Raw genomic sequence first — 25,120 nt, 5'->3', positions numbered from 1 at the left:
TTCGTTGATTAAAAAAAGAAAGAAAGATCAACCCCCTGTCCAACTGCAATTGAATGAAGAGAAACGAGGTAGAAAGGAATGTTAAGAAGGGATCTTAATGTCCCAAAACTGAGAGTAGAAGAACATATAGGAAAGATGATTCAAGTTTACAAAAAAGAAAAATAAGCTTGAAAGAGAAATCCAAGTCTGAGAAAACCCAAAATTCAATATATGCCTCTTATTTCAGAGTTGGGGTCTTATATAGTTGGCTCTCCATTACAACCAAAAAGACAAATATCTTCATGTGGCTATGGTAATGATCTCCGGCACTGGATCTGTTGGTGTGGCATTCAAGCCCTTCTGCCTTCAGGTGAATTGATGAGAGAAGATAGGGTGCTTAGAGTGCCTAGAGTCTACTAATAGACCTAAGCCTTCATTCGCATAGGCTGGGTGGGTCTCAACAATCCCTCCCGCCTTGAGAGTGACCTTGCCCTCAAGGTCCAGGTTGGGGAATCTCTCATTCAGCTGTATGTAGGGTTCCCAGGTGGTGTCCTCTAATAGAAACCCAGCCCATTCTACCTATGCCTTGGGTATGACCTGGTTGCCTTTGCACACCCAGAAAAAGTCCACTATACCAGTGAGCTTGTGGCTGTGGCCTGTGGCTCAACCTCTTTCTTTAGAAGGGAAATGTGGAACGCAAGGTGTGAATTGGATGTGGTCGGCAACTCCAACCGATAGACCACAGGACTCACCCTTTTGAGGACCTATTGGAGTGAGAGATTTTTTGAAAGCTGAGCTTATGGCATTACTGCAAGGCCTAAGACTGGTAAAACAATCAGACTTTTGAAGTCTGGAAGTAGAGGAGGACTCAAAGTTAATCATCACTTGGGCAAAAGGCCTATGACAACCCCCTTGGACTTATAGGCATGTCTTCAAGGAGATCTGTTGCTTATCAAGGGAGTTAGGCACTCCCCACTTATGGGTCAGAAGATCTACAAATGGGATGGTGGATACACTAGCAAAACACAGGGGTTAATAAACATTAGCTATTTTGGGCAACAATGTAAATCTTATGTATTTGGATGGTTGTTATATCTCAACCAGATGTACTAAAAGTCCCTCTTTGAATTAATAAAACTTTCTTCTTTACTAATAAAAAAATGACTGAGGAATGGGGGTCCCGATTAGAAACAATAGATCTAAGTGTCCCATGATGCCGTACAAGGGTGTGGTAATGCTGAAAAATGCCCATAGTTGGCCAACCAATGGTGACCATTTTACTAGATGAACAAGTAAGCCTTGAGACAAAATCCATAGGGATGTCTTCCCACACCTGCTCAAGTATATTGAGGGGTTGCAATAGCCATGCCGGTGCCTGAGACTAGATATACTTGATGTAATGTTGTTCTATGGTCCCTGTTGTACCATAGCATTCTTTTTCTTTCTTACCTTGCAGCCCTCCAAGGGCCTCTTTGTAATTATTCTTTTTTATCTTTATCCCTTCAAGGACCTCTTTGTAAATACTTATAACTAATAAGTTATATAGGCCCTTTGGAGGTGGGGGTTGGATATACTGTTTGACACCCCTGAAACTCTTGGTGTTCTCTCAACCTAGAAGATTGATAGAGACAAGTACTTCTATTGTTGGCATACCCCAACTCTGCCATGTGTTGCTGGACATCCTTACACAAACCCATCAATGGCTGCCTAGACGCTTCAAGGTGAGTAGAATCTGGAGCCCCCCAAGGACAAGTCATGAAACAACCTTAAGAGCTTGGGTATATGGGCTAACTTAGGGGCCACAATAAATCTTCCCTTGTAGAAAAAGTCCAGCCCAATTAAAGCATAGCCAACAGCTTTCAAGGGGTCTTTTTGTAATTTGTCTCTAATCAACTACAATTTGGGGTCTAGCTTGGCCTTCTGGCGAATGGACTCAAAATGAGGGTATGTGGGTTGGGAACACGTTAGTGCTTTCATCCAATCAATGACCTGGTCAGTTGAACCATTCAAACCATCATCCAGCCATGGTTCTAGGTCTTGTTAGTAGAAAAGTGCTGAAATAAAAAATCTGTAAAAGAAAAGAATATTTCTTGTAGAAGAAGAGAAGAAAGGAGAAAAGGAAGAGAAGAGATTTGAGAGAGAAAAGAAAGCAATGATGCTGGATGCCCTCTTAACTATTATTTATAGTCTAAAATAATAAAGAGTACAAAGACCAATATGCCCTTATAGGGCAGTTAACACATAAAACAGCATAAAACAATTAAAATAACTACTCAAAAAGGACCCAACAAGAGTGTTGTGGTCCCCACTTCCAATCTAAAAGGTAAATAATCAAAAGCTACTACTATAGACTACACAATTTGTCTAAAACCTTAACACTCCCCCTCAAGTTGGGAGTAAATGTCACACATTCCCAACTTGTGTAGGTTGTATTCAAGCTTGTTCTTTGCAACCCCTTTGGTGAAGATATCAACCAAATGTAGTTCAGAGCAGACATAAGGAAAGCATGCTTCTCCAGTTGTCACCCTTTCTCTTATGAAGTGCCTATCAACCTCAATGTGTTTAGTCCTGTCATGCTGAACTGAATTGTGGGCAATATTGATTGCAACTTAGTTGTCACAATATAACATCATGGGCTCCTCAGCTTTTATTCCAATCTCACTCAGTAGAGATCTCACCCAAAGTAGTTCTCAAACACCATGAGCCATAGACTTATATTCAGCCTCTGCACTTGATCTAGCCACAACTGACTATTTTTTACTCTTCCATGAGACCAAGTTTCCTCCCACAAAGGTGCATACACCTGATGTAGATCTCCTGTCACCTAAGCAACCTGCCCAATTTGCATCTGTATAGGACTTCAACTTTAAGTATGCAAGTATCCTCTTAATGGCTTCCTAGTGCTAAACCCGAGGAGCATGCATATATTGGCTCACAACACTAACAACATAGGAGATGTCTAGACGTGTCATACATGAATATAGTAGCTGGCCTACCATCCTTTGATATCTTTCCACATCCTTAGCCAACTCACCATCCAAAGCATTAATTCTATGATTTGGGTCAATAGGAGTATCAACTAGTTTAGTTCCTAGCTTCCCAGTCTCTTGTAGTAACTCCAACACATATTTTCTCTAAGAGATGAAAACCCCATACTTGGATCTTGCAACCTCAATCCCCAGAAATATTTCAGCTCACCTAGATCCTTGATCTCAAACTCTTGCTATAGTGACTTCTTGAGTGCATCAATCTCCTTCAAACCATTTCCTACAACAATTATATCATCTACATATACAATCAATACTGACAAGAGTGCCTCTCTCCTTTTTACAAAGAGAGTATGGACGAATTGAGTTTGTGTGTACCCAAACAGATAAGTACTCCTATGAACCTATCAAACCATGCCTTAGGTGACTGTTTCAAACCATATAATGATTTTTTCAGCCTGCAAACTTTTCCCTTACCAACATTCTCATAAAAACCAGTTGGAATGTCCATATATACCTCCTCTTGCAGATCACCGTTAAGGAAAGCATTTTTAACATCAAGCCGGAATAGAGGCCATGAATGCGTAGCTATTAGGGACAAGAATCCGAACTGAGCTCATCTTAGCAACTGGTGCAAAAGTCTCCAGGTAATCAATACCATAGGTTTATGTATACCCTTTTGCAACCAACCTTGCCTTGTACCCTTCTATGCTACCATTAGCCCTGTACTTCACAGCGAACACCCATCTACATCCGACTGTCTCTTTGTCTGTAGGAAAATCAACTATTTCCTATGTCTGATTCTTAACCAAGGCTTCCATTTTTTCTTGCATAGCTAGTTTCCACTCAGGTTTGGAGAGGGCCTCACTGACATTCCTAGGTATAGACAAAAAATCCAAGGAAGAAAGGAAAGCATAGTAGGAGGGTAATAAGGCATTGTATGAGAGATGGTGTGAAATGCAATGGGTTGTACACTTTCTCTTCTCTTTGCGGAGTGCAATGTGAAGATCAAGATTAGTGGGATTAGCTTCCACAATAGTGTTAGGTACAGAAACATCACTATCAAAGGAAATAATGCACTCAAGCTCAAGGGAAATACCTAGAACTGTATCAGCCAACCTGGGATCTCAAATGGACTGATGGAGAGTGGTGCAGGTTCTTCTATCTGAGCATGTGTGGAGTCAACCCTCTTCTGGTGGCGACGATAGACCTATGAGGCTGGTCGTAGTGGATCAAGCAATGGGACTGTAGCTGCTGATGGTGGAATAAGTGGATCAGATGGAGGAATAAATAACACCGAAAGAAGGACATGTTGTGAGTTCTCCTCCCCAAAACACTCCCCCTAAGGAAAACCACCCAAGAAAAAGAAAGTAGACTCAAAAAGGTAACATCCATAGTGACAAACTTGCTCCCTGACACTGGATTATAACAACAATACCCCTCTTGGCCGTAGGATACGGTTTCTTGCAATGAGGACCAAGAATGTGAACAAAGGAGACACACCCAAAGACTCTCAAAGGTATATGAAATATCTCCCCATCTGGAAAAAGCAAGCTAAAAGATGCCTTAAACCCCAAAGTGCGTGAAGGAACACAGTTAATCAAATGCACAGCTGTGCCTTAAACCCACAACTACTTTGATGAATCACACCATGCTCCAAAAAGCATGAGGACAAATCCTTCTCAAAGTATTCTCTAGCATTATATGATCTGAAGACTTTAGTCCTCACTCCAAATTGTGTGAGAACCATCTAATAGAACTGCCACACCAAAATGGGTACTTCATTACGTGATCTCATCAGATATATCCAAGAATATCGTGTATGATAATCCACAAACAAGAGAAAATAATGGTAACCACCCATGGAAGAAATGTGGTAAGGACCTCATACATCAGTATGAACAATATCAAAAGCATAGGAACTTCTTTTATTACTTGGTTTAAAAGAATGTCTACAATGTTTTCCCAACTAACAACTTTCACGTTCCAAACTAGACAACGGAACAGACTCAAACAACTTTGGAAACAAAAATCTCAACGAAATGAAAGAAAGATGACCCAAACGATAATGCCAGAGCATAATCTGACTCACAAACTCTGATCCACTACTACTACTGTTACTAACATGATGGCCCTGATGTCTCGGAATCTCATCCAGAAGGTAGACTCCATTCACCTCACAACCACACTCCCAATCATCCACTTTGATTCCAAATCGTGTAAAACACAATTACCAAGAAGAAAGGTCATTGAACAGTTCAAATTTTTTATCAAAGAGCTTACTGAAAGAAGATTAGTGTGGAGTTTAGAGACATGTAAAACAAGGGATAAGGTAATGTCATTAGTCACTCTAATTGTCCCTTTCCCAACAATGGGAATATGGGAACCATCTGCTATAAAGACTCTATCTTTACCAAAGCACAATTGGTAAGGACTAAAGAGGGTAGGTATATTGGTCATGTGCTCAAATGCTCCTGAGTCTATAATCTAGGGAGGTCCCGCCTTACCTGAGGTAGATACATGATTTGCAACTGCATATGAACTACCTATATGAGCAAAGGAAGTAGTATAGTTGGCTCCTGCACTATTCTTCCCATCTGAAGAACTAGAATTGGATAAATCCTTCTTACTCATAAGTTGTCCATATTTTTCCAATTGTCCTCACTGCTGCTACTACAATGGACTCCAGATCAGCCTGGGAGAGGGGTCCTGAAGGTTCTCCTGTATTGCCACATTTGCATTTCCCTTCTTGTTCTTGATCCGAGCTGGTATGAGATGAGGGTAAAGCTTCCAATAGGTGTCTCTGGTATGCTTAGTTTTCTTACAATAGTCACACACCAAGTCCTTCTTGTCCTCCTTCCTAGCTTCACTACTCCCCCTGTCTCCATTTGGCTTAGATTTAACTGTACTAACCATAGCTAACTGATCAATGCATGGTTGTCTCAACATGACATTCCTCCTACTCTCTTCCCCAGAGACAAAGGCATAAGCTTGAGAAAGAGTCACACTTTCTCTAGAAAGGAGATGTTGCCTGGAAATGTCAAATTCAGGGTTTAACCCAACCAAGAACTCAAGACCCTATTATTTTCTACCAACCCCTGATAGGTTGTTGCATCCTTCATACTCTCCCAAATCACAGTTTCTAAGTGGTCGATCTCCTGCCAAAGAGTTATCAGCATGGAGAAATAGGTGGCAAGAGGTCTATCTCCATGTTTTGTACTAATCACCAGATTCCTTAATAACATGCTCTAGCTACATTTTGTTTCTAGGAATAGGTTTCAATCACTCCATCCCAAATCTCCTTTGCAGTATTAGCCCACAAAAAAATTTTACCAATGTGAGGTAACATAGAGTTACACAGCCAAGTCATCACCATGTAATTCTCTTGTACCAACCAAAAAGGGATATGTTTCAAGTTTCTTCTCCTCCCCAATTATGTACCCTAGTTTCCCACAAGCACCAATGGCCATCTTGGCTGATTGTGCCCATTCTAGATAATTTGTACCATCAAACTTCGTTGTAGTAATAATTCCAGACCCAAAAATATCACTACTACTTCCAACACCCTGACCCATGTTACTAGTGGACTTTTGCTCGGTACCCCAACTCTCCATTTTACTTCAAACAGTTCAAAAGCATAAAATAATTAGGTAGAGAGCCTCCAAGATCAAATCGATCTCACACACAAAGGTAACAGACCTTTCTGAAAGAAGAAAACCCTATCCTAAGAGAAATCTCTCTCCTCCCATTGTCTCCCACCAGAGAGAAAAGTGAATCGGCCACTCCCGAAGGCCTGGAAAATTCCAAAAACCTAACCACCCCTATAGAATACCTAGAGAAGTCCAACAATACCTGAGCACCCAAGATCAGGTCAAAATTGAAGAGTCCAACTTGACTAGTACTCTTCCCCGCACTCCAAATCTTCTTAATTTTGATGCCAATACATAGATCACCCTTCTGATGACTAGATCACACCAAAAAATCCAAGAATTGGGCAATCTGAAGTAGATCGATCAGCCCTTTATCTCCTCATGCAATCGGATGATCTAGAACTGCACGGAAAAAACTCCAAGAAACTCTAGCTGAGCTATGATACCAAGTAGAAAAGTGCTGAAATAAGAAATCTGTAAAAGAAAAGAATATTTCTTGTAGAAGAAGAGAAGAAATGAGAAAAGGAAGAAAAGAGAGCAATAATGCTGGTCGCCCTCTTAACTATTATTTATAGTCTAAAATAATGAATACAAAGACCAATATGCCCTTATAGGGCGGCTAACACATAAAACAATTAAAATAACTGTTCAAAAAGGATCCAACAAGAGTGTTGTGGTCCCCACTTCCAATCTAAATGATAAATAATCAAAAACTACCACTATAGACTACACAATTTGTCTAAAACTTCAACATCTTCTATGTGGACCCTGATTTGGTAGTACCCTGAGCGCAAAGCCTGATTCATCAAGAAGTTTGTCAATAATGGGGTTGGGAAATCAATCCTTGACTGTTATTTGTTTCAAGGCTCAGTGATTAAAACAAAACTGCTAGGTACCATCTTTTTTACCAAAAGTACAAGGGAGGAAAATGGGCTTGTGTTGGCTTGAATATGTCCCTTAGCCAACAACTCCTCCACTACCTTTTCAATTTCTAGCTTTTGAAAATAAGGATATCTATATGGATAGACATTGGTGGGTGTCGATCTAGGCAAGAGAGGTATCTTATGGTCCTAACACCAAGTAGGAGGTAATTGGGTTGTTCCTTAAACAAATCTTCAAACCGGGCTAATAACAGTTGTAAGGCCTCCTATAGAGCCACAGTAGGTAACAAGTGGTCTATGCTATAAAGGATGGGAGAAGTGGGTTGAAGACCCAAATACTTGAATAGTGGCTAACCAAAGGCCTTAGAGGTCCAAATCATGGAGTTCATAGTCTTGGGTTGTAGGGCTTTGGTTGCAATCTGATAGGAATCAATCAGCACCCTTGAAGACTTATTCTAGAAAGAAGGCCTTACAACAGGTCCTGATATGGCATAGTGATGGTACGTAGGATTTGGACTGAATTGGACACCAAGGGTATTTTTGTTATTTTACAATTTTTCTGTAGGGTCCAATAATAAGGTTTGATTGTCTATTTATAGTTTGTTTATGTTTAAAATTTCAGAGTCATTACATAAGTAGGATTAGAGTTATTGAGTCTTCTTTGAATTGAAATATTATATGACGGCTTAGTTTGAGTCCTACTAAGATTATTGAGTCTAATAGTCTGACTCCTAAGATTATTATGAGTTTAGAGTCTATAAATATGTATGGACATTTTGCACAAAGTGTAAGTTTATTAAGTTTTCTTCAGATTATGTTAACTATGGTTAGTGGTTCCCATGCCCTAGCGTGATTCTAGGCACCCTATGAGTGATTCCAGGTATTTTACCTCTTCTTTCTCTCCCTATTTTCTCTCTTATTCCTTCAAGAAGCCATTATAGCCATCAACAGCCATAAAATTCTGACCAAAGAAGACCATTCAACATTCTCTAAGGACTAAATGAGTTAGTCCTACATCACAATCCTTGTAGGTTGCAAGGTAGCCCATCTTTCATGAAATCCATGGTCATATGGTTCCGACCACATAAAACTAGGGCTAGATGGGTATACTTAATTGCTTGGCCAAGAGACAAGTGATGAAGTTCAAGGTCGACCCGCTGTCAATAAGTATGGATATGGGCCTGCCCAACAGCTTCCCCTCTACCTTAATGGACTGAAAGCAATTGAGGCCTATCAAGGCGAGCAAGCATATATCAACACCATCCTGATCCAGCCATTTAGCATCAGGTTACTATCTGCTGAGCTAGAAGGGTCTATCTCATCCACTGTGTCATCTTGTTGGAGAATAATCACCTATTAGGCCTTGAATTTGTGTCCAGGCCCTGATTTACCATCACAATTGTAACATAACCCTTTCTCGCGCCAAGCTTGTATTTCAATCCATAGGAGGAACTTAAAGGGCACTATGGGAACCATGGGCTTGGCGGGCTCTCCAATGGGCTTGATGGGTGTGGATTGTACCAAGGAGGGGTTTTAAGGATCTGACCAAGTTGTCAATTCACTTCTAGGCGGATATCATCTCAGAATCCACCTATGAAGCAACCCACTAGAGATTTCTCTGGCCACTCGTAGACTCAAGTAGTGGACCTCTCAAACTCTAGTTGATATTCTAACCAACCTTGTCTGCATCCACTTGGAGAGGAGCTCATCATAATCTTAATAGCTTGCCCCATCCGAAGTGAAGTAAAAGTGCCTTTGTGAACTCCAACCAAGTGACCTGTTGATGGGGTCATCAATATCACTGGAACCATAAGATTGCTTCACCATCCAAGTGGATCAATATGACTGAGACTCGTTGATGAGTCGGCATCTCATGGTACTCAAAGTATCATTCTGCCTTAAAGATCCATGGGATTAGGTTTCAGCCTGAGTAATTTGGGAAATCAATCTTGGTCACCTTCCCATTAGGTGTCTACCCATCCTTGAGCTACTGTAGGTATATCCTTCTGCATCACCTTCCCAGTGATTGGATTTGCCTATTACAAAGCAATGGAAAATATGGATGCCTTGAGTTCCTTGATCTTTGTTGAGAATGTGCATTTGGCTTTTCCTATTATTTGTATTTTGGGCGCCCTTATAGGGACATCACTGTAATTTCTAACTTAATACATAATGAAATATTCTGGGTGTGAATAGTAACACCCTATTCTCTCCTGTAACTCTTCCTACACTCCCAATCTCAAGAAGACCTACTGATGTCAAACCGCCATCGGATGACATCAGCAGTCCGTACAGGTACTGGCGGCAACCCTTGAAAAACTCTGGTGCACCTTGATTTTAGGGTTATTGTGGTATGGTTCTTATCTTCATCTGATGTGTCTATGATTTTTCTAAGATTTTACAATAAAAAATTACAGAAAAATACTAGTTCGATGTTTGGATTTTTTCTTCCTTGTCTGAGTTCGATGCATGCTTGAAACTTGTTGGTTTTGGTTTATTTGGCATCACTAAAGGTATGAGAAGTGGTTCCACATCCTTAAAACCTCTAATCTTTGTACGGGAGGTCCTTTTTTCCTTCCTATATTGTCGTCAGTTCAGTTTTGGGCCTCCCATTGGATTCCAGCTGAGTGTCTCCCATCTTTTGTGGGTCTTGTGTGTGTCGGTTGGTTGTTGGAGTGCTGTAGAACTGTTAAAAGACCTACCCAACTCAAATGGATGGGTCTAAGGAGTTACAGATTGTTTCCGGAGTGCTTCTGGGTAATGTCGATGTCTCCAGTGGTATGATAACCATTGTAAAATTTGATGGAACCAACTTCCTAGAGTGGTCTCAATCAGCCAAGCTTACTATCAGAGGTAGGGGTAAGCTGGGATTTATTACTGGTAGGGATGAGAAGCCAAAAGCTGATGACCCCAAACTTGCTAGATGGGAACAGTATAATTCCTTGCTTATGTCATGGCTGGTGTATTCAATGCAGCCACTTTTTTTTTTTGATAAATGAGTAATTTTATTAAATCAAATAACAACAATACAATCAGCCTAGGAAGAGGCACGAGATGTTACCCCCCCCCCCTAGGACTGAACCATATACACCAAAACTGCCCAAGCCTGAGACACAATTACAAAGTAGCCCAAAATAGATCTCTTGACATCCCCTGCTTGGCCAGAGAATCAGCCATTGCATTTGCTGATCTTCTAACCCACTGAAACCTGACAGTCATATTCCTTGTCATCCATTTAACTTTCTTTAACAGATCCCTGTAGCCCCAACAAGCTGTTTCTGGGCTAATTAGCCAGCCTACTACCACCTTGGAATCCCCTTCTACTAGCAGATTTATCACTCCACTTTGACTAGCCATTTGTATACCTTGTACCACTGCTAGTAGCTCTGCCCTTATTGAATCACCTTCACCCACTGGTCCTGAAAATAGAGACAACATATTGCTGCCTTTGTCTCTCAGATTCCCACCAATTCCCGATGGCCCTGGATTACCTTGGAAGCTTCCATCAAAATTCAATTTTACCACACCATCCAGTGGGAGAATCCATTCAGCTTGTGATTTGATCTTGGTGGAAACTGTAGCAGCCACTGCAGCCCAATTTCTCCTTAAGTCATCAAAGGAGTTATCTGCCAACAAGTGTGTAGATTTTAACTATGAAATAGTCCTTGTCAATATGCTTTCCTTGATTTCAACAAGACTTCTTTCATGTTCTTGAAATATTCTAGCATTTCTCTCCTCCCATACAGTCCACAACATAGCAGCTCTGATACATTTCCACATTAGCTTCCCTCTTTTTGTCAATCTCCCAAAAACAGCCGGAGTGAACAGCAACTTTACTTCAAAAGGAAAATTCCACCTGCACCCAAATAATGAAACAACCCAGTTCCAAGTATTGGTAGCAAAGGAGCATGATATCAGCAAATGGTTACAGTCCTCACCCTTCATTTTACACAGAGAGCACCAATTAGGGGATAAACACAAAAGGTTTCTTCTTTTGCAAGTTTTCCACAGTATTGATCTTACCATAATAGGCTTCCCAACAGAACACTGCTATTTTGGGGGGAATTGGTCTTGATCATACCCCTTTAACAAGGAAGACTTGAGAGGAGGGATTGGAGCAAAGGGATTTAAAGAAAGAAGCACAAGTGAATGAGCCAACCGGGGTTAGGGCCCAGACTCTTGTATCCGGGTTAGGGGGGTCCAAACACACCGAATCTAGAAGAAACAACAGCTCTGAAACGCAAAGGAATTCTTCATCCCTTAACCCTCTTCGAAACCCAAAATCCCAATTTAAGGCCAAAGAACAAACCGAGAGGGAAAGGAACCAAGAAATGGGTTTCTTTTTAAAGAGGGAGATGGAAAAGAAAGAAGGGAAATGGTCTTTTAGGGGTTGAGAGCTCACCCAAGTATCTTCCCAAAAAAGAACGGAGTTCCCAGAGCAAGCATCATACCTTACAAAACGGAGGAACTTAGGAAGAATGCCAGAGATAGCCTTCCAAGGTGTTGTGAGCAAAACCCTTCGGGATACTCCCGCATCTCAACCTAATTCGGAACAGCCATGGATACTTTTCACTACTTCATGCCACAACCTCTCCCTCTCCAAGGGCCACCTCCAAAGCCACTTACCTAAAAGAGCCTCATCCTTGATCACCACGTTCCCTAATCCTAGGCCTCCTTCTTCCTTACTCCGACACACCACCTCCCACCTAATCAAGTGCTCTTTTTTCTCTTCACCAGGTTCCCATAAGGAATCCCTCATTAGTTTTTCCAACCTCTTTGCCTCTCTTTTAAGAATTCTAAAGACGGGCAGGAAGTATAAAGGCAAGTTGGCTAAGTTGCTTTAATCAAAGTAATTCTACCCCCCTTGGAAATATAGTTTCTCTTCCAAGCTACCAATCTTTTTTTGAATTTTTCCACCACAGGGTTCTAGAACCTACTTTCCTTTGGATAGCACCTAATGGAAGTCCTAAGTAGGATAGAGGCCACCGAGAGCAACTGCATTCTTGCAAGGTTGCTATAGACTCCAACTCCTCTCTATTCAAGTGAACTCCCATAACACAACTCTTCTTAAAATTTACCTTTAAATTTGAGGCCCTCTCAAAGTGAATTATTAAATCTTTTAGATTCCTTACCTCCATCAAATCACAACCTTCAAAAAAGATTATTATGTCGTCTGCAAATTGGAGATGGGTTACTGAAACTCTATCTCTACCTATTCTCCACCCTTTTAGAGATCCGGCTCTATCTGCTTCTGAGAGGAGTCTAGTAAAAGCATCGGTGACTAAAGTGAAAAGCAACGATGGCATGGGATCACCTTGTTTCAAACCCCTACTAGCTGGGAAAAAATCATTAACTACCCTGTAGATTAGGATGGAATAATGGCAATTGGACAAGCAACCATTTATCCATTAGCACCATTTATCTCCAAACCCACACTTCCTTAGCACAAGTAGTAAGAATCCCCAATCCACCAAGTCATAGGCCTTTTCAAGATCAAGTTTACAAACAAAACCTTGATGCCTCAATCTCCTCATCTCCTCCACACATTCATTTGCTATTAGAATCTGATCTACAATTTGTCTCCCCTGAACAAAAGGTCCTTACGCTTAGCTGATAAGACAAGGAAGCACCTTTTTTATCCTCAAAGATAAGACTTTAGCCACAATCTTGTAAACACTAGTCACCAAACTAATAGGTCCAAAATCCTTTGGATGCTTGGCCTCTTTCTTCTTGGGAATTAAGGCTAAAAAGTTAGCATTAGTACCACGACTCATCACTGGATTATCCTCAAATTCCTTAAAGACCTCAATTAAATCTTCTTTGACTACGTCCCGACAGTCTTGGAAGAAAGCCATTGTAAACCCATCCGGTCCTTGTGCTTTTGACCTATCCATTGAAAAAACGGCTATTCTGATTTCTTCCTCCTCAAAATTCCTTTCCAGCCAGCACCTACTCTCTTCTGGAAGTTTTTGCCAGGTAATGCCTTCCAACTCCACCCTAGGTCTTAGGGGACTCCTCAAAATGGATTTGAAGTGGTCAACAAAACAATTGGCTATCCTCTCTTGGGTATCAAAGGCTATTCCATCCACTTCCAGCTTGGACACTAGGTTTTTCCATCTTCCATTGGCTAGGTTATGAAAGAATTTAGTGTTCCCATCTCCTTCCTTAATCCATTTACATCTAGACTTCTGCCTCCAAGAAATTTCTTCTCTCAAAACAACTTCATCTAACTCTCTTTTTAGTTCCCATCTCCAATCTCTCTCCTGAGGGCTTATGGTTCTTTGGGATTCCTTCGCATCCAATTCCTCTATTTGGGTCAATAGAGAGGATTTCAATTCTTCTATTCTCCCAAAATGCTCCCTATTCCACTCCTTCACATGTGCTCGCAATCTTTTAAGTTTTCTTGTGAAATCTTACCCCATTTCCACTTCACCCCCCCTTATGTCTTCTCTCCACCATTCCTCAACCTTCTTCACGAAGTCCGGGTGAGTCAACCACGTGTTCTCAAACCTAAAAGGTCGGGGTCCTTGCCTAAAAGGCTCATGTCCTAGGCCAATGGGGCAGTGGTCAGAAGTGACTCTCGGTAGAGCCCTAGTTATCAAGTTCGTCCACTTGTTTTCCCAGCTTTCATTGAAAAGGAATCTATCTAACTTAGAGCAGGTTGGTGTCTCTTGAAAATTGGACCAGGTACAGAGGGCTTGCAGCATTGGGAGTTCTTTTATCACAATTACTAATAAAATCATTGAATCTCCGCATGTTGTAATGACCTGTTGAGGATTATTTGATTCATTCGTAAATCGGATTACATTGAAATCTCCCCCCAAGCACCACGAACCATCCCAGAGTCCTTGTATCCCATAAAGTTATTCCCAAAAATCATTCATCTCTCTGTAGATGGTTGGTCCATACACATTAGTTAGTGCCCAAGTAAAACCATCCTGAATTTTAACGACACTGAAAAGTAACCATTCCCCCTGAAGCCCCCCAAGAGGGTGCTGAAACCCAATTTATTCCTCTAGATTTTCAGATACTTCTTGCCCAACTTCTATCAATATCAGCTAGTTTGGTCTCTTGTAGCATCACTATATCCGGCCTTTCCCTTCTAAGGAGGTCCTTAATTAGCCTTCTTTTCCTAGCACTCCCCAACCCCCTTACATTCCAAATGATGATTTTCATGGAGGTAAAAGGTTTGGCATCCCCTCTTAAGATCAAGCCCCTACTTGGAGGTTTTCCTTCTCTCCCCTCTTCTATTGAACTCCAAATTTTCTTCTATATCTAATATCAACCTTTCCACCTCTGATCTTTTCTTCTTCCTTCGGTTGTTAATTATTCCAGATCTGTTTAACACAGCTTTTGTTTTATTTTGCCTTTCCGAAAGTTCTTGGTTTTCCTCCACAGGTTCCTCTGTTTGCCTATACTCCTCAAGGAGAGCACAAATCTGTTCCCAAATCCTCTCTAATTCCCCCTTCTCCTTCTTTCCCATAATTGATTCATCCCCAGATTTTTTGCTACTTTGAATCCCTGTTTTTACTAAACCTTCTTGAACCCCATACTTCCCTACCTCTTCCTCTTTTCTCTTCTACTCCTCCAAAAACCTACAGATCTGATCCCAAATCTTCTCTAACTCCTCTTCCTGTAATTCTCTTCCCATTTCCACTTCCTCTCGTCCTTTACCCTCCTTGTCCCCAATTAAATGTTTTCCATCCATGGCTGTTGCATCAAGTTGAGCTGCAAAAGTACCTGTTCCAGGCAGAACACCCACATCAGTACCAAAAAACGAATTGACAATATTACCTGACAGGTTGTGAGAAGAGGCCAATGGATCTTGAGAAGCAAAACAAAGGGGCAAGGTTGCGTTTACTCCTTCCAAAAGAGGTGATTGTGGGTCCCCGTTGTGTTCAATCAATATTGTTTTATTCCTTGCATTAGAATATGCCTTTTGATGTTGTCCCCTAATTGATACCACTGTGTTCGGTAACCGAGGTAAGTCTTGTTCCTCTAGTCTTCTATCAATGCCTTGCCACTCTAGCAAACTGGGAGCAAATTTAGGAGCCGGTAGCCTTTGCCTCAATGTAGCCACATATTGCCCGCAATTATATGTTCCTCTCCACTGCCAAGTATATTTGGGATCGTGTTACAATCACATACTCTCAAGAAAAAATACAGCCTGAGTCTATCAACTCCGAAGAGAAGTTTGTAATATACGTCAACGGAAGAGGACTGTAGCCATGTACTTCTCTTCTTTGTAGTCTCTATGGGAAGAAATGAACCATTTAGAGAACTTGGAATGGAAGAATCCCAAAGACGGTGAACAGTATCGGAAGTATGTTGAGAAGATCCAAGTGTTTGACTTCTTGGATGGATTGAATGGTGAGTATGATTTTACTCACATTTTTAGTGCAAATATTGTTTCCCTTGCTACTACATACTCCTTAGTGTAGGGAGAGGAGAGTAGAAGGGTTGCTATGATGCACGCCCCAGTGATGGATCATTCTGCCTACATGTCTTCAAGGTCCAAGTCGAGTACAAATAGATAGGGTACTAATGAAAAGCATGATGATGTGGTGTGTTGGAAATTGAACCCACATTTGAAGCTTGACAAGTTTAAAACTATAAAGAAGGGTAATGCTCATCTTACTACTGTTGGAGCTGTTTGCCTTCCTAATGTATAGGCTCCCACACATGATTCCTCTGATGTGATGGAGAAGCTTAGGATTCTATAGACTCAAGTTGAGAAGTTTGAGCCCTCTGCCTTTACTAGTTCTAGTAATCCTTCCAGTGCTTTTGCAAAAACAGGTACTGCACTTACTTGTCAATCTTCTCCTACTAGCTCTTGGATTATGGACTCTGGAGCTAGTGCACACATGACTCAGTCTTCCCACTTCACCACTTATAAGTTAGCTCCATGGGAAGGCAAAATCACTATAGCTGATGGATCTCAAACCCCTATCTCTGGTCAAGGGGAGGTTAAGCTTACTCGTGTTCTTTCCCTGAGCTCTATCCTTCAGTTCCCTAATTGTACAAGAATCTTTTATTTGTTAGCACTCTTACCAAATCCCATAACTATTCAGTGACCTTTTTCCCTTATCATTGTGTTTTTCAAGACCTAAGAATGGGGAGGACGATTGGAACTAGACATGAAGCTGATGGAGTTTACTTTTTTATCAAACCTCTAAGCAAGGATTACTATGCCAGACTGAGTCATGTCAAGATGAAAATTTCAGTCTTTTGAAGTTGTGGCATTGTCGGCTCGGTCATGTGTCTTTTAAGTCCATTAAATTTTTGTTTCCAAACTTATGTCAATCTAGGTCCAGTTTGGGTATGCAATGTGAAGTCTGTCATCTCTCAAAACAATGTAGAACTATATATCTTGCAAGTAATAGAAAGGGTGATGTTGCTTTCAACTTGATACACATTGATGTTTGGGGCCCATACTCTATTCCATGTATGGATGGCTATAAATATTTTATATTGTTCATTGATGATTACTCTAGATATACTTGGCTTTACCTGATAAAGAGTATAGATGAGGTCCCTTCCATTGTTCAAAACTTCTTCAAGATGGTGGAAACACAATTTGAAAGGCACATCAAGATAATATGGTCTGACAATGCTAAGGAGTATTTTGAAAAGCATTTGTGATTATTCCTTGAAGGAAAGGGAGCAATTCATCAAAGTTCATGTTCTTATACTCCGCAATAGAATGGTGTAATACAGAAAAAAAAAAAAAAAAAAAAAAAAGCAGACATGTTGTTGAGGTGGCAAGAGGCCTACTCTTCCAGATGAATGTATCAACTCGATTCTAGGGAGATGCAGTTGAAGCAGCAGTGTATCTCATTAATAGACTTCCTTTACAATCCCTTTCTCTTCAATCCCCTCATTAACTTTTGTTTCCTAAGGATCATATTTTCAATTTGCCTCTCAGAGTCTTTGGTTGTAATTGCTTTGTTCATGACATGAGTCCCTCTCGCCTGAAACTTGACCCTAAATCTATCAAATGCATATTTTTGGGCTACTCTTCAGTCCAAAAGGGGTACAAGTGCTTTGATCCCCATATTGGTCGAAGGTATGTATTTAAGGATGTTACATTCCTTGAGTCTAGTCCATATTTTTAGTTCGCTCGTCCTTCTCTTCAAGGGGAGAGTGTTTGTGAAGATTGGACTCCTTTTTGTTTTCGTGTTCCTACCTCATGGACATTCCTAGTTCATCTTCCCCTTGCAGTAACAATATTCCTACTCCTCCTATTCCTCTCCAGCGATCCTGGAAGCAGTGATTTATAAGGTGTAGAAGGAAGGATACTCCTGAGGCTGAATGTGCACAATAATCGAATGTTTCAATAACTAGGGGTACAAGTGCTTTGAATCCGATGTCTCACAATCTGACCTTGACCTTCCTATTGCAGTTAGAAAAGGAAAAAAGAAATGTACTGCCTACCCCATCACTAACTATGTTTCTTATGATACTCTTTCACCTTCCTATCATGCCTATGTTACTGCTATCTCCTCTATTTTTGTTCCTCGTAATGTTTCAAATGCGATACAGTCACCTCAGTGGAAGGATGCTATGAACCAAGAGATAGAAACTCTCCAAAAAAACCACACCTGGGAGCTTGTTCCTCTTCCTAAATGCAAAGTCCCAGTGGGATGCAAGTGGGTGTATACCATTAATCATCGAGCTGATGGATCAATTGAAAGATACAAAGCTAGGTTGGTGGAAAAAGGATACACCCAAACATATAGGATTGATTATCTAGAGACCTTTGCTCTTGTAGCCAAAATGAACTCTATTCAAGTTATTATGTCTCTCGCTGCTCATTATCCATGGCCTCTATATTAGATGGATGTGAAGAATGCCTTCCTAAATGGAGATCTTCAGGAGGAGGTATACATGGATTTACCACCAAGGATAATATCTTACCCAACAATGAGGGGAAGGTTTATCGTTTAAGAAAATCTCTTTATAGACTTAAACAGTCCCCTAGAGCTTGGTTTGATAGATTCAGGAAGGCTATTCTTAGAATTGGGTTTACACAATCACAAGTGGGCCATACTTTGTTTATACAAAGGGTTAATAGCCTACTCACCTTGTTGTCAGTGGTGATCACTCAAGGATAAACCAACTAAAGTCATTCCTTGCTTCTGGATTTGAAATCAAAGATCTTGGGAATCTTAGATACTTTCTTGGAATCAAAGTGGCAAGGTCAAAGGGAGGATATTCATTTCACAGAGGAAGTATGTCCTTGATCTCCTTTATGAAGTTGGGAAACTGGGGTGTAAACCAGTTGAAACTCCTATTGACCTCAGTCATAAATTGAGGGCTGATGATGGAGATACTCTTCCAATCAAGGGTGTCTACCAGAGGCTTGTTGGTTGGCTTCTTTACCAGAGGCTGTCAACAGGATTCTTGCCTACCTAAAGGGGTGTCCAAGTAAAGAAATGTTATACTCTAACCAGGGACATCTCAAGGTTGAAGCTTATACTGATGCTGATTGGGTAGGCTCTATAGATGATAGAAGATCCACCTCCGGTTACTGCACCTTGGTAGGAGGTAAGGTTGTCTCTTGGAAAAGCAAAAAACAATTTGTTGTTGCCCAATCTAGTGCTGAAGCTAAATATAAAATTATGGCTCATGGTGTATCAGAATTGCTATGGTTGAAGTCTTTGTTATCAAAGATTGGGATCCAAGCTGAAACCCAAATGATGCTTCACTATGATAATCAAGCTGCCATAAACATTGCTCATAACCCTATTCAACATGACCACACAAAGCATATTGAAGTTGACGGACACTTCATTAGAGAAAAGATAACTAATGGAGAAATATGTGTGCCTTTTGTTAGGTCAAAGAACCAACTTGCTGATTGCCTCACTAAGGGTCTCAACAAGCCAAAATTTGATAGAAATTTGGCAAGTTGGACACGATAGATATCTATGCTAAGCTTGAGGGGGAGTATTGAGAATGTGCATTTGGATTTAGGGGTATTGTTGTCTTTTCCTATTATTTGTATTTTGGGCACCCTTGTAGGGACAGGACTGTAATTTCTGACAATATATAATGAAATATTTTGGGTGTGAATAGTAACACCTTATTCTCTCCCGTAACTCTTCTTCTTCTTCTCTTCTTCTTCTTCATTCCTCTTTCTACACTCAACAACTATCTCCAAGGCCATCTATTGGAGATTGATCTCAATCTAGTCGACCTTGTCGTCAAGAGTTACAAAACAAGTTTCTCACCACGGAAGTCTCTTCAAGGGAAACTTAGTCTCTTGAAACAGAAAACATGGATGGGGAAATACAGGAGAGAGGAAGAAAGAATGAGAAGAGAGAGAGAGAGAGTAGGATCTCAATTTACTATATGTTGCTAATTAAAAATTTGGGGTCTTATATAGCTGGCTCCCCATTACAATCATATAGACAAATATCTTCATGTGACTGTTGTAACGACCTTTGCACTAGATTTGTTGATGTGGTGCTCAAGCCCTTCTGCCCTTAGGTGAACTGACAAGAGAAGGGAGGGTGCCTAGAGTGCCTGGGGTCTGCTGATGGGCCTAAGCCTTCCTCCGCATGGGTTTGGTGGGTCTCAACAGTATCAAAACAAAAGAGATACCCCTATTGATATGATCAATAGTTCAAGAGAAATTTATAATCTCCTATAGCAAGAGTTTGGTAGCATATTTTTAATTCTGCAATTCTTAGAATTTTCTTATGGTTTCTTTGACAAGTAATCAAAACTTTACTGATAAAGTGTGTAAATATTTACAAAAAGACCACAGGTTGCCAGGACCATCATGGGTAATGGCCCTTTCTAAAGAAATTAAAAGTTATTTTAGTAAGTTTTCAAGTCTAAATTAAAGTCTGTAAAGGGATATCCGAGCCCCTATGTTGAAGGTGAAGTATTGTATCATATAAGAAGAAAGAAAACAAAAGATCATGTACAACAAGATTCCATGTACAAAAAAATGAATTATATCCTATGATTTTTAAACAACTTATGAGTAGCCAGCCATGAAAACATCTTCCCCAACACCTTCTGAAAAACTGTATCAGCAGAGCTGCATTTGTTCTTGAACATTCTTGCATTTATCACCTGCCACAAACACCAACAAACCACAGCCAGGACAATACTCCAAGCCAATTTTCATTTTTTTCTCAGCCCTTCAGCCCTCTGACCTACAAACTCCATCACCAACCTTGGACAGCAGCTCTTTACTTCAAACAAATTCTATATTTTAGACCATACTTTGTGGAAAACTGCAGTGTAACAGTAGACAGTTCACTGATTCCAAGTGCCATTCACACAACACACAGTCTGCTGAAACCAACACCATACCCTTTTGAAGAAGGTTGTCCCGAGTAAGATTTGTTTAAATAGGCAGTCCAAATGAAAATTGCTACTTTTGTGGGCAGTCCAACACCATACCCTTTCTAAGAAGGTTGTCCCAAGTAAGATTTGTTTAAATAGGCAGTCCAAATGAAAATTGCTACTTTTGTGGGCAGTCCAACACCATACCCTTTTGAAGAAGATTGTCCCTAGTAAGATTTGTTTAAATAGGAAGTCCAAATGAAAATTGCTACTTTTGTGGGCACATTCTTGCATCAAATAATTTTGACTGACTGATTGCTCTTCTGAACCAACAAGAGCATTGTAAAAAGAATTCACAGAGAATTTTCCTGACTTCTCCCACTTCCATGATCTTTTACCTGAGCTTCCAATCTCCACCATGAATCTCTTCTGCCTTTCTTCTCTGTTCAGTTTTATAGTCATTGTTAAATCATGATCCCTTAAATAATTTGTCACTCAGTTGTCAAGGTGACGCTTAGGCGACAAGGCGCCCTTGGAGGCTCGCCTCGCCTAATCGCCAAGCAGTTTTCTATACTGTGTTAGACAAAACTTTTATATTCTCAATTTTTTGAGGCTATAATTTTAAAATAGATGCTTTTAAACTAAAATATTCATTTTGTGTGTTTATATACTATTTTCTTTTTATTATTTTCTTATTTGTTAGGGTTTAATCAACACGAACATTGCTAAATGCTGTATCGAACCCTGAAAGACTTCAAAATCTGAACCAATAAGTAAGGATGAACTTAAATCTAACCAACACAATTACTTCTTTTTCTTTACATATTTTCTGTGTCTATACTATATACCAATTTTCTTCTTCCACTTTTTCTTTTCTTCTTTTCCTATAACAGAAACAGGGGTTCAGCCCTTATATTTTTTGAAATTTCTTTTCTTTCTTCTTTTTTCCTCATGAATATGTAGGAATATGTTGATTTTCTATACTTTAACATGAATTTTATACTTTCTCATGAAAATTATGGATAATTATTAAGGAAATATGATTATGGAACCTAGGGAATTACCCTAGGATCATATTTTTACTTGAAAAAATCCATTGCCTTGGCGCCTTGAAAACTATGTTGTCACTAATTCAACCTGTGCCTTTTTTCAGCTGCTTATAGCTCTTATAGACCCTTTGACTTGTAACAACTCACTTCGTACTGTCATGCAGCTAACCATATCACATTGTATAAATAAGGGTGTAAGAGGGCATTGTAAAGGGCCAACTTTGAACTTGAACTTAAAAAATCAAGAAAATGAGCTTTGTCCCTTCATTTTTTTGTGATCCTCTGCAAACACCTTGTTATCTTTCCACATGTGACCAGAATAAGGATCCTGTTATTTTTTTTCACTCTCTCTGCAATTGACGCACCTACATGTTCTCTCCTTTATATCTTTGTCATATTCAAAATAATAAGGGCCCCATCCCTTTATATGTTTGTTTTCTTTTTTTTTTTTTATTTAAAGCACATGTACACATATTATCTTTGCATCTCCCTCCTATAACAGAAAAGAGATCCGTTCCCTAGTTTTCCATAGTCTATATAATGTTATTAGTGTTTGATTCTTTTATGTTAGTTCACTATTAGTGTTTTCTAGTTGCTAGGCCAACTAGGGAAACTAACTCGTTCATAAGAAACCAGGGAGAAAAACTAGAACCACCCGAATTCTAAATATAAAAATCATGCCTACTAAACAATAAGGGACTCCACTGTCCCAACAACTATGTGAAATCTCATCACTGCATCAAAAGTAAAGATAGCAAAAATGAAATTGATAAATGAATACCCGCAAGGCATCAGTAACTTGGCGTCCTTGGAGTCCTTCTTTCTGTAGAGACCATTTATTATTGGCATTTTTCTTCTTTGAAAAATTTGGAACTCCTGTGACGAATCTACCGATGAAGTAAGCCTTATCACTAGCAGAGCTTGCACGAACATTGTACTCCTACAGACAACAGAAGATGGATTCTAAAATGCTCCAGCGACAATTAATATCAATTAAAACGTAGAGAAATAATTTATCTGATTCCAAGTTTCAACACGCCTGAGCAAAGGAGTTTAAAAAAAAAAAAAACAATATCTTCAGAAACTTGAACACATTAAAGCATACGAAAAAGAAAAACAAGAACACATAAAAGAATTGGACTCGGAAAAGAATTGGACTCGGAAAAGAATTGCCAAATTCAAACCAGCTGCATCTTTATAACCCCATGATCGAATATTGAGCAGAGTGTATTCATGCCAAATGATCAGAATAATACAAACCCGGATCAATCGTGTAACAATAACTCCGCACTCATAGCATTTTCCATGGTTCTCTGCCATTGCCTTCCCGCAGGATAAACAGAGAGTCATGTGCTTGCAATTGCTTCCGTAAAGATCCGTCGTCGACCCACAGCCGCTACATGACGGCTTTAGAAGGAGATCTGAAGACATGACTGCTACAATCATAACAAACAATTTAAGAATCAGAGGCGAAAATAATCAGACGAACCAAAGAAAAAAAAAAAAACAGAAAGACGAATTTAGAACTGGAAACCAGAATGTCTGGGATCCGGATGAAATTTCTGTTGAAGAAATTGTATACCGTCAATGGATAACCCTAAATTCAACTCGAAGGTTTCCAACTCCAAGAGATCATGATTCTTTAGGATCTGTTAAAGGCCTTCCTGTTCCTGCTCAATAACCTCGAGGTGGCGACCATTTTTTAGGGAATAACAGAACAGAAGGCTTGGCACAACGCCCCAACCACGTGTGAAATAAAATTTTAAACAATGAAAAGAATTGCCGCCATTAATATGGAAAAATGTTTAAAATATCACAGTGCTCACGTAGATTGGTGAATATTATATATTATTTATTATTTTAAATATAATATTTTATATATTTTTTTATAATATATATTATAAAAACTAAAATATCAAAAAACCGGCGAACCGAACCGACGGTTAACCAAACCGGTCAACCGGTTAATCAACTGATTTCGGTTCAGTTCCGGTTACAGGTTTTCCAAAAACCGGTACTACCGGTTTAGTTGAAAAAAAGGCCCACGGTTCGGTTACCCGAACCGTGGGAACCCCTTTTATCTACATCTTTTTTTATTTGCTCCCAGCTCTTCTAACCCCTTTGAGCGTTTTAACAGATGACTTCATTAGATATTATATTTATAACCTTTTTCTTTTCACTTAACCTTTTCAAGTTAATAATCTTCGTTCTTTTCACTTAGCCTTACTGAGTTACGTGCTTGACCGAAAACAGGTGTGGGATTATTCCTGCTATCAGCGAGCCAACACTGAGTACAGAGAAGGATTGAGAACTGATAATTGGCGACGAACAAAGAAAACTAACGCAAAGAGTTGTCTCCAGCAGCATTCAACCCAAACCAAAAGTTTTATTAGTCCACAATCTCCGACGCTCTGCAATTCGTTCACTGCTTCCCTCTTTGTTTACGGAGGGGTGCGGTTCAGTTAGGCCTATTTTGCAAATAGAACCGTAGTATTTTTTTATTTTTATAATATATATTATAAATCAATATATAAACTAGTGGAGGGGGCCCTGGGTTGCAGGGGCTCGCTCATAAACTATTAGTCTCGAGCTGATTCAAATTAGAGACTTGAGCTCGGCTCGAGTCAAAAGCTTGGAAGTTTGAGCTCGTCTATCTCCCTCAACTACTGAAGTGTGGAGCTGAAGTTTCCCTAGCAAATAAAGTGTCGAGCTAAGGTCTTCCTTAGTTGACAAGGCGTCGAGTTGAGGTCTCCCTTAGTTGATAAGGCGCCGAGCTAAGGTCTCCCTCAGTTGTCGAGGTGCTGAGCCGAGATCTCCCTCAGTGACCGAATGCTGAGCCGATGTCTCCCTCAGTAACCGAGGTGTCGTCTAGCTAGAGTTCGATTCGAATTAGAGACTTGAGCTTGAGCTCAGAAGTTCAAGTTTGGCTCGGCTCGAACTCGACTACCTTTGATTGCATGTCCCCTAGTAACCAAGAAGTCGAGTTGAGGTCTCCCTCAGTTGGAGAAAGAGTGATCCTTTTAATTTACAAGGAGAGAGAGAGAGAGAGAGAGAGAGAGATGGCGGAAGGGGCCCTGTGTTGTAGGGGCTCCCTCATAAACTATCATGCTCAAGCTCGATTCAAATTAGAGGCTTGAGCTCGAGCTCGGTTCGAGTCAAAAGCTCGGCTACCTTTGATTGCAGGTCTCTCAAGCAGCCGAGGTCTCCCTCAATTGTCAAGGTGCCAAACTGAGGTCTCCCTCAATTGTTGAAGTGTCAAGCTGAGGTTTCCC

At 40.2% G+C, this 25,120-nt stretch overlaps 1 protein-coding gene across 2 annotated transcripts in view; it reads right to left on the bottom strand.

Annotated features, from left to right (window-relative positions):
• Positions 1 to 23,663, bottom strand: part of LOC148875193 (transcription initiation factor IIF subunit alpha-like) — a 54,292-nt gene extending 30,629 nt beyond the window's left edge. Inside the window, exons 1-3 of one of the 2 annotated variants that reach the window (XM_088966662.1) lie at positions 23,431 to 23,663; positions 23,109 to 23,284; positions 22,630 to 22,788 (exon numbers count right to left, since the gene is read on the bottom strand). In XM_088966662.1, the coding sequence (XP_088822788.1) occupies positions 22,630 to 22,788; positions 23,109 to 23,279 (330 nt within the window). In that variant the 5' untranslated portion in view covers positions 23,280 to 23,284; positions 23,431 to 23,663. The remainder of the gene's footprint in view (positions 1 to 22,629; positions 22,789 to 23,108; positions 23,285 to 23,430) is intronic. The other variant, XM_088966661.1, reaches the window with a different exon arrangement.
• Between the last annotated feature and the right edge of the window lie 1,457 nt (positions 23,664 to 25,120).

The sequence above is a fragment of the Nelumbo lutea genome, chromosome 1 (assembly GCF_056320005.1).
Source record: "Nelumbo lutea isolate HS-2025 chromosome 1, American lotus-T2T, whole genome shotgun sequence".
NCBI classification, from domain to species: Eukaryota; Viridiplantae; Streptophyta; class Magnoliopsida; order Proteales; family Nelumbonaceae; genus Nelumbo; species Nelumbo lutea.
This window is presented reverse-complemented; position numbering and strand designations above follow the sequence as displayed.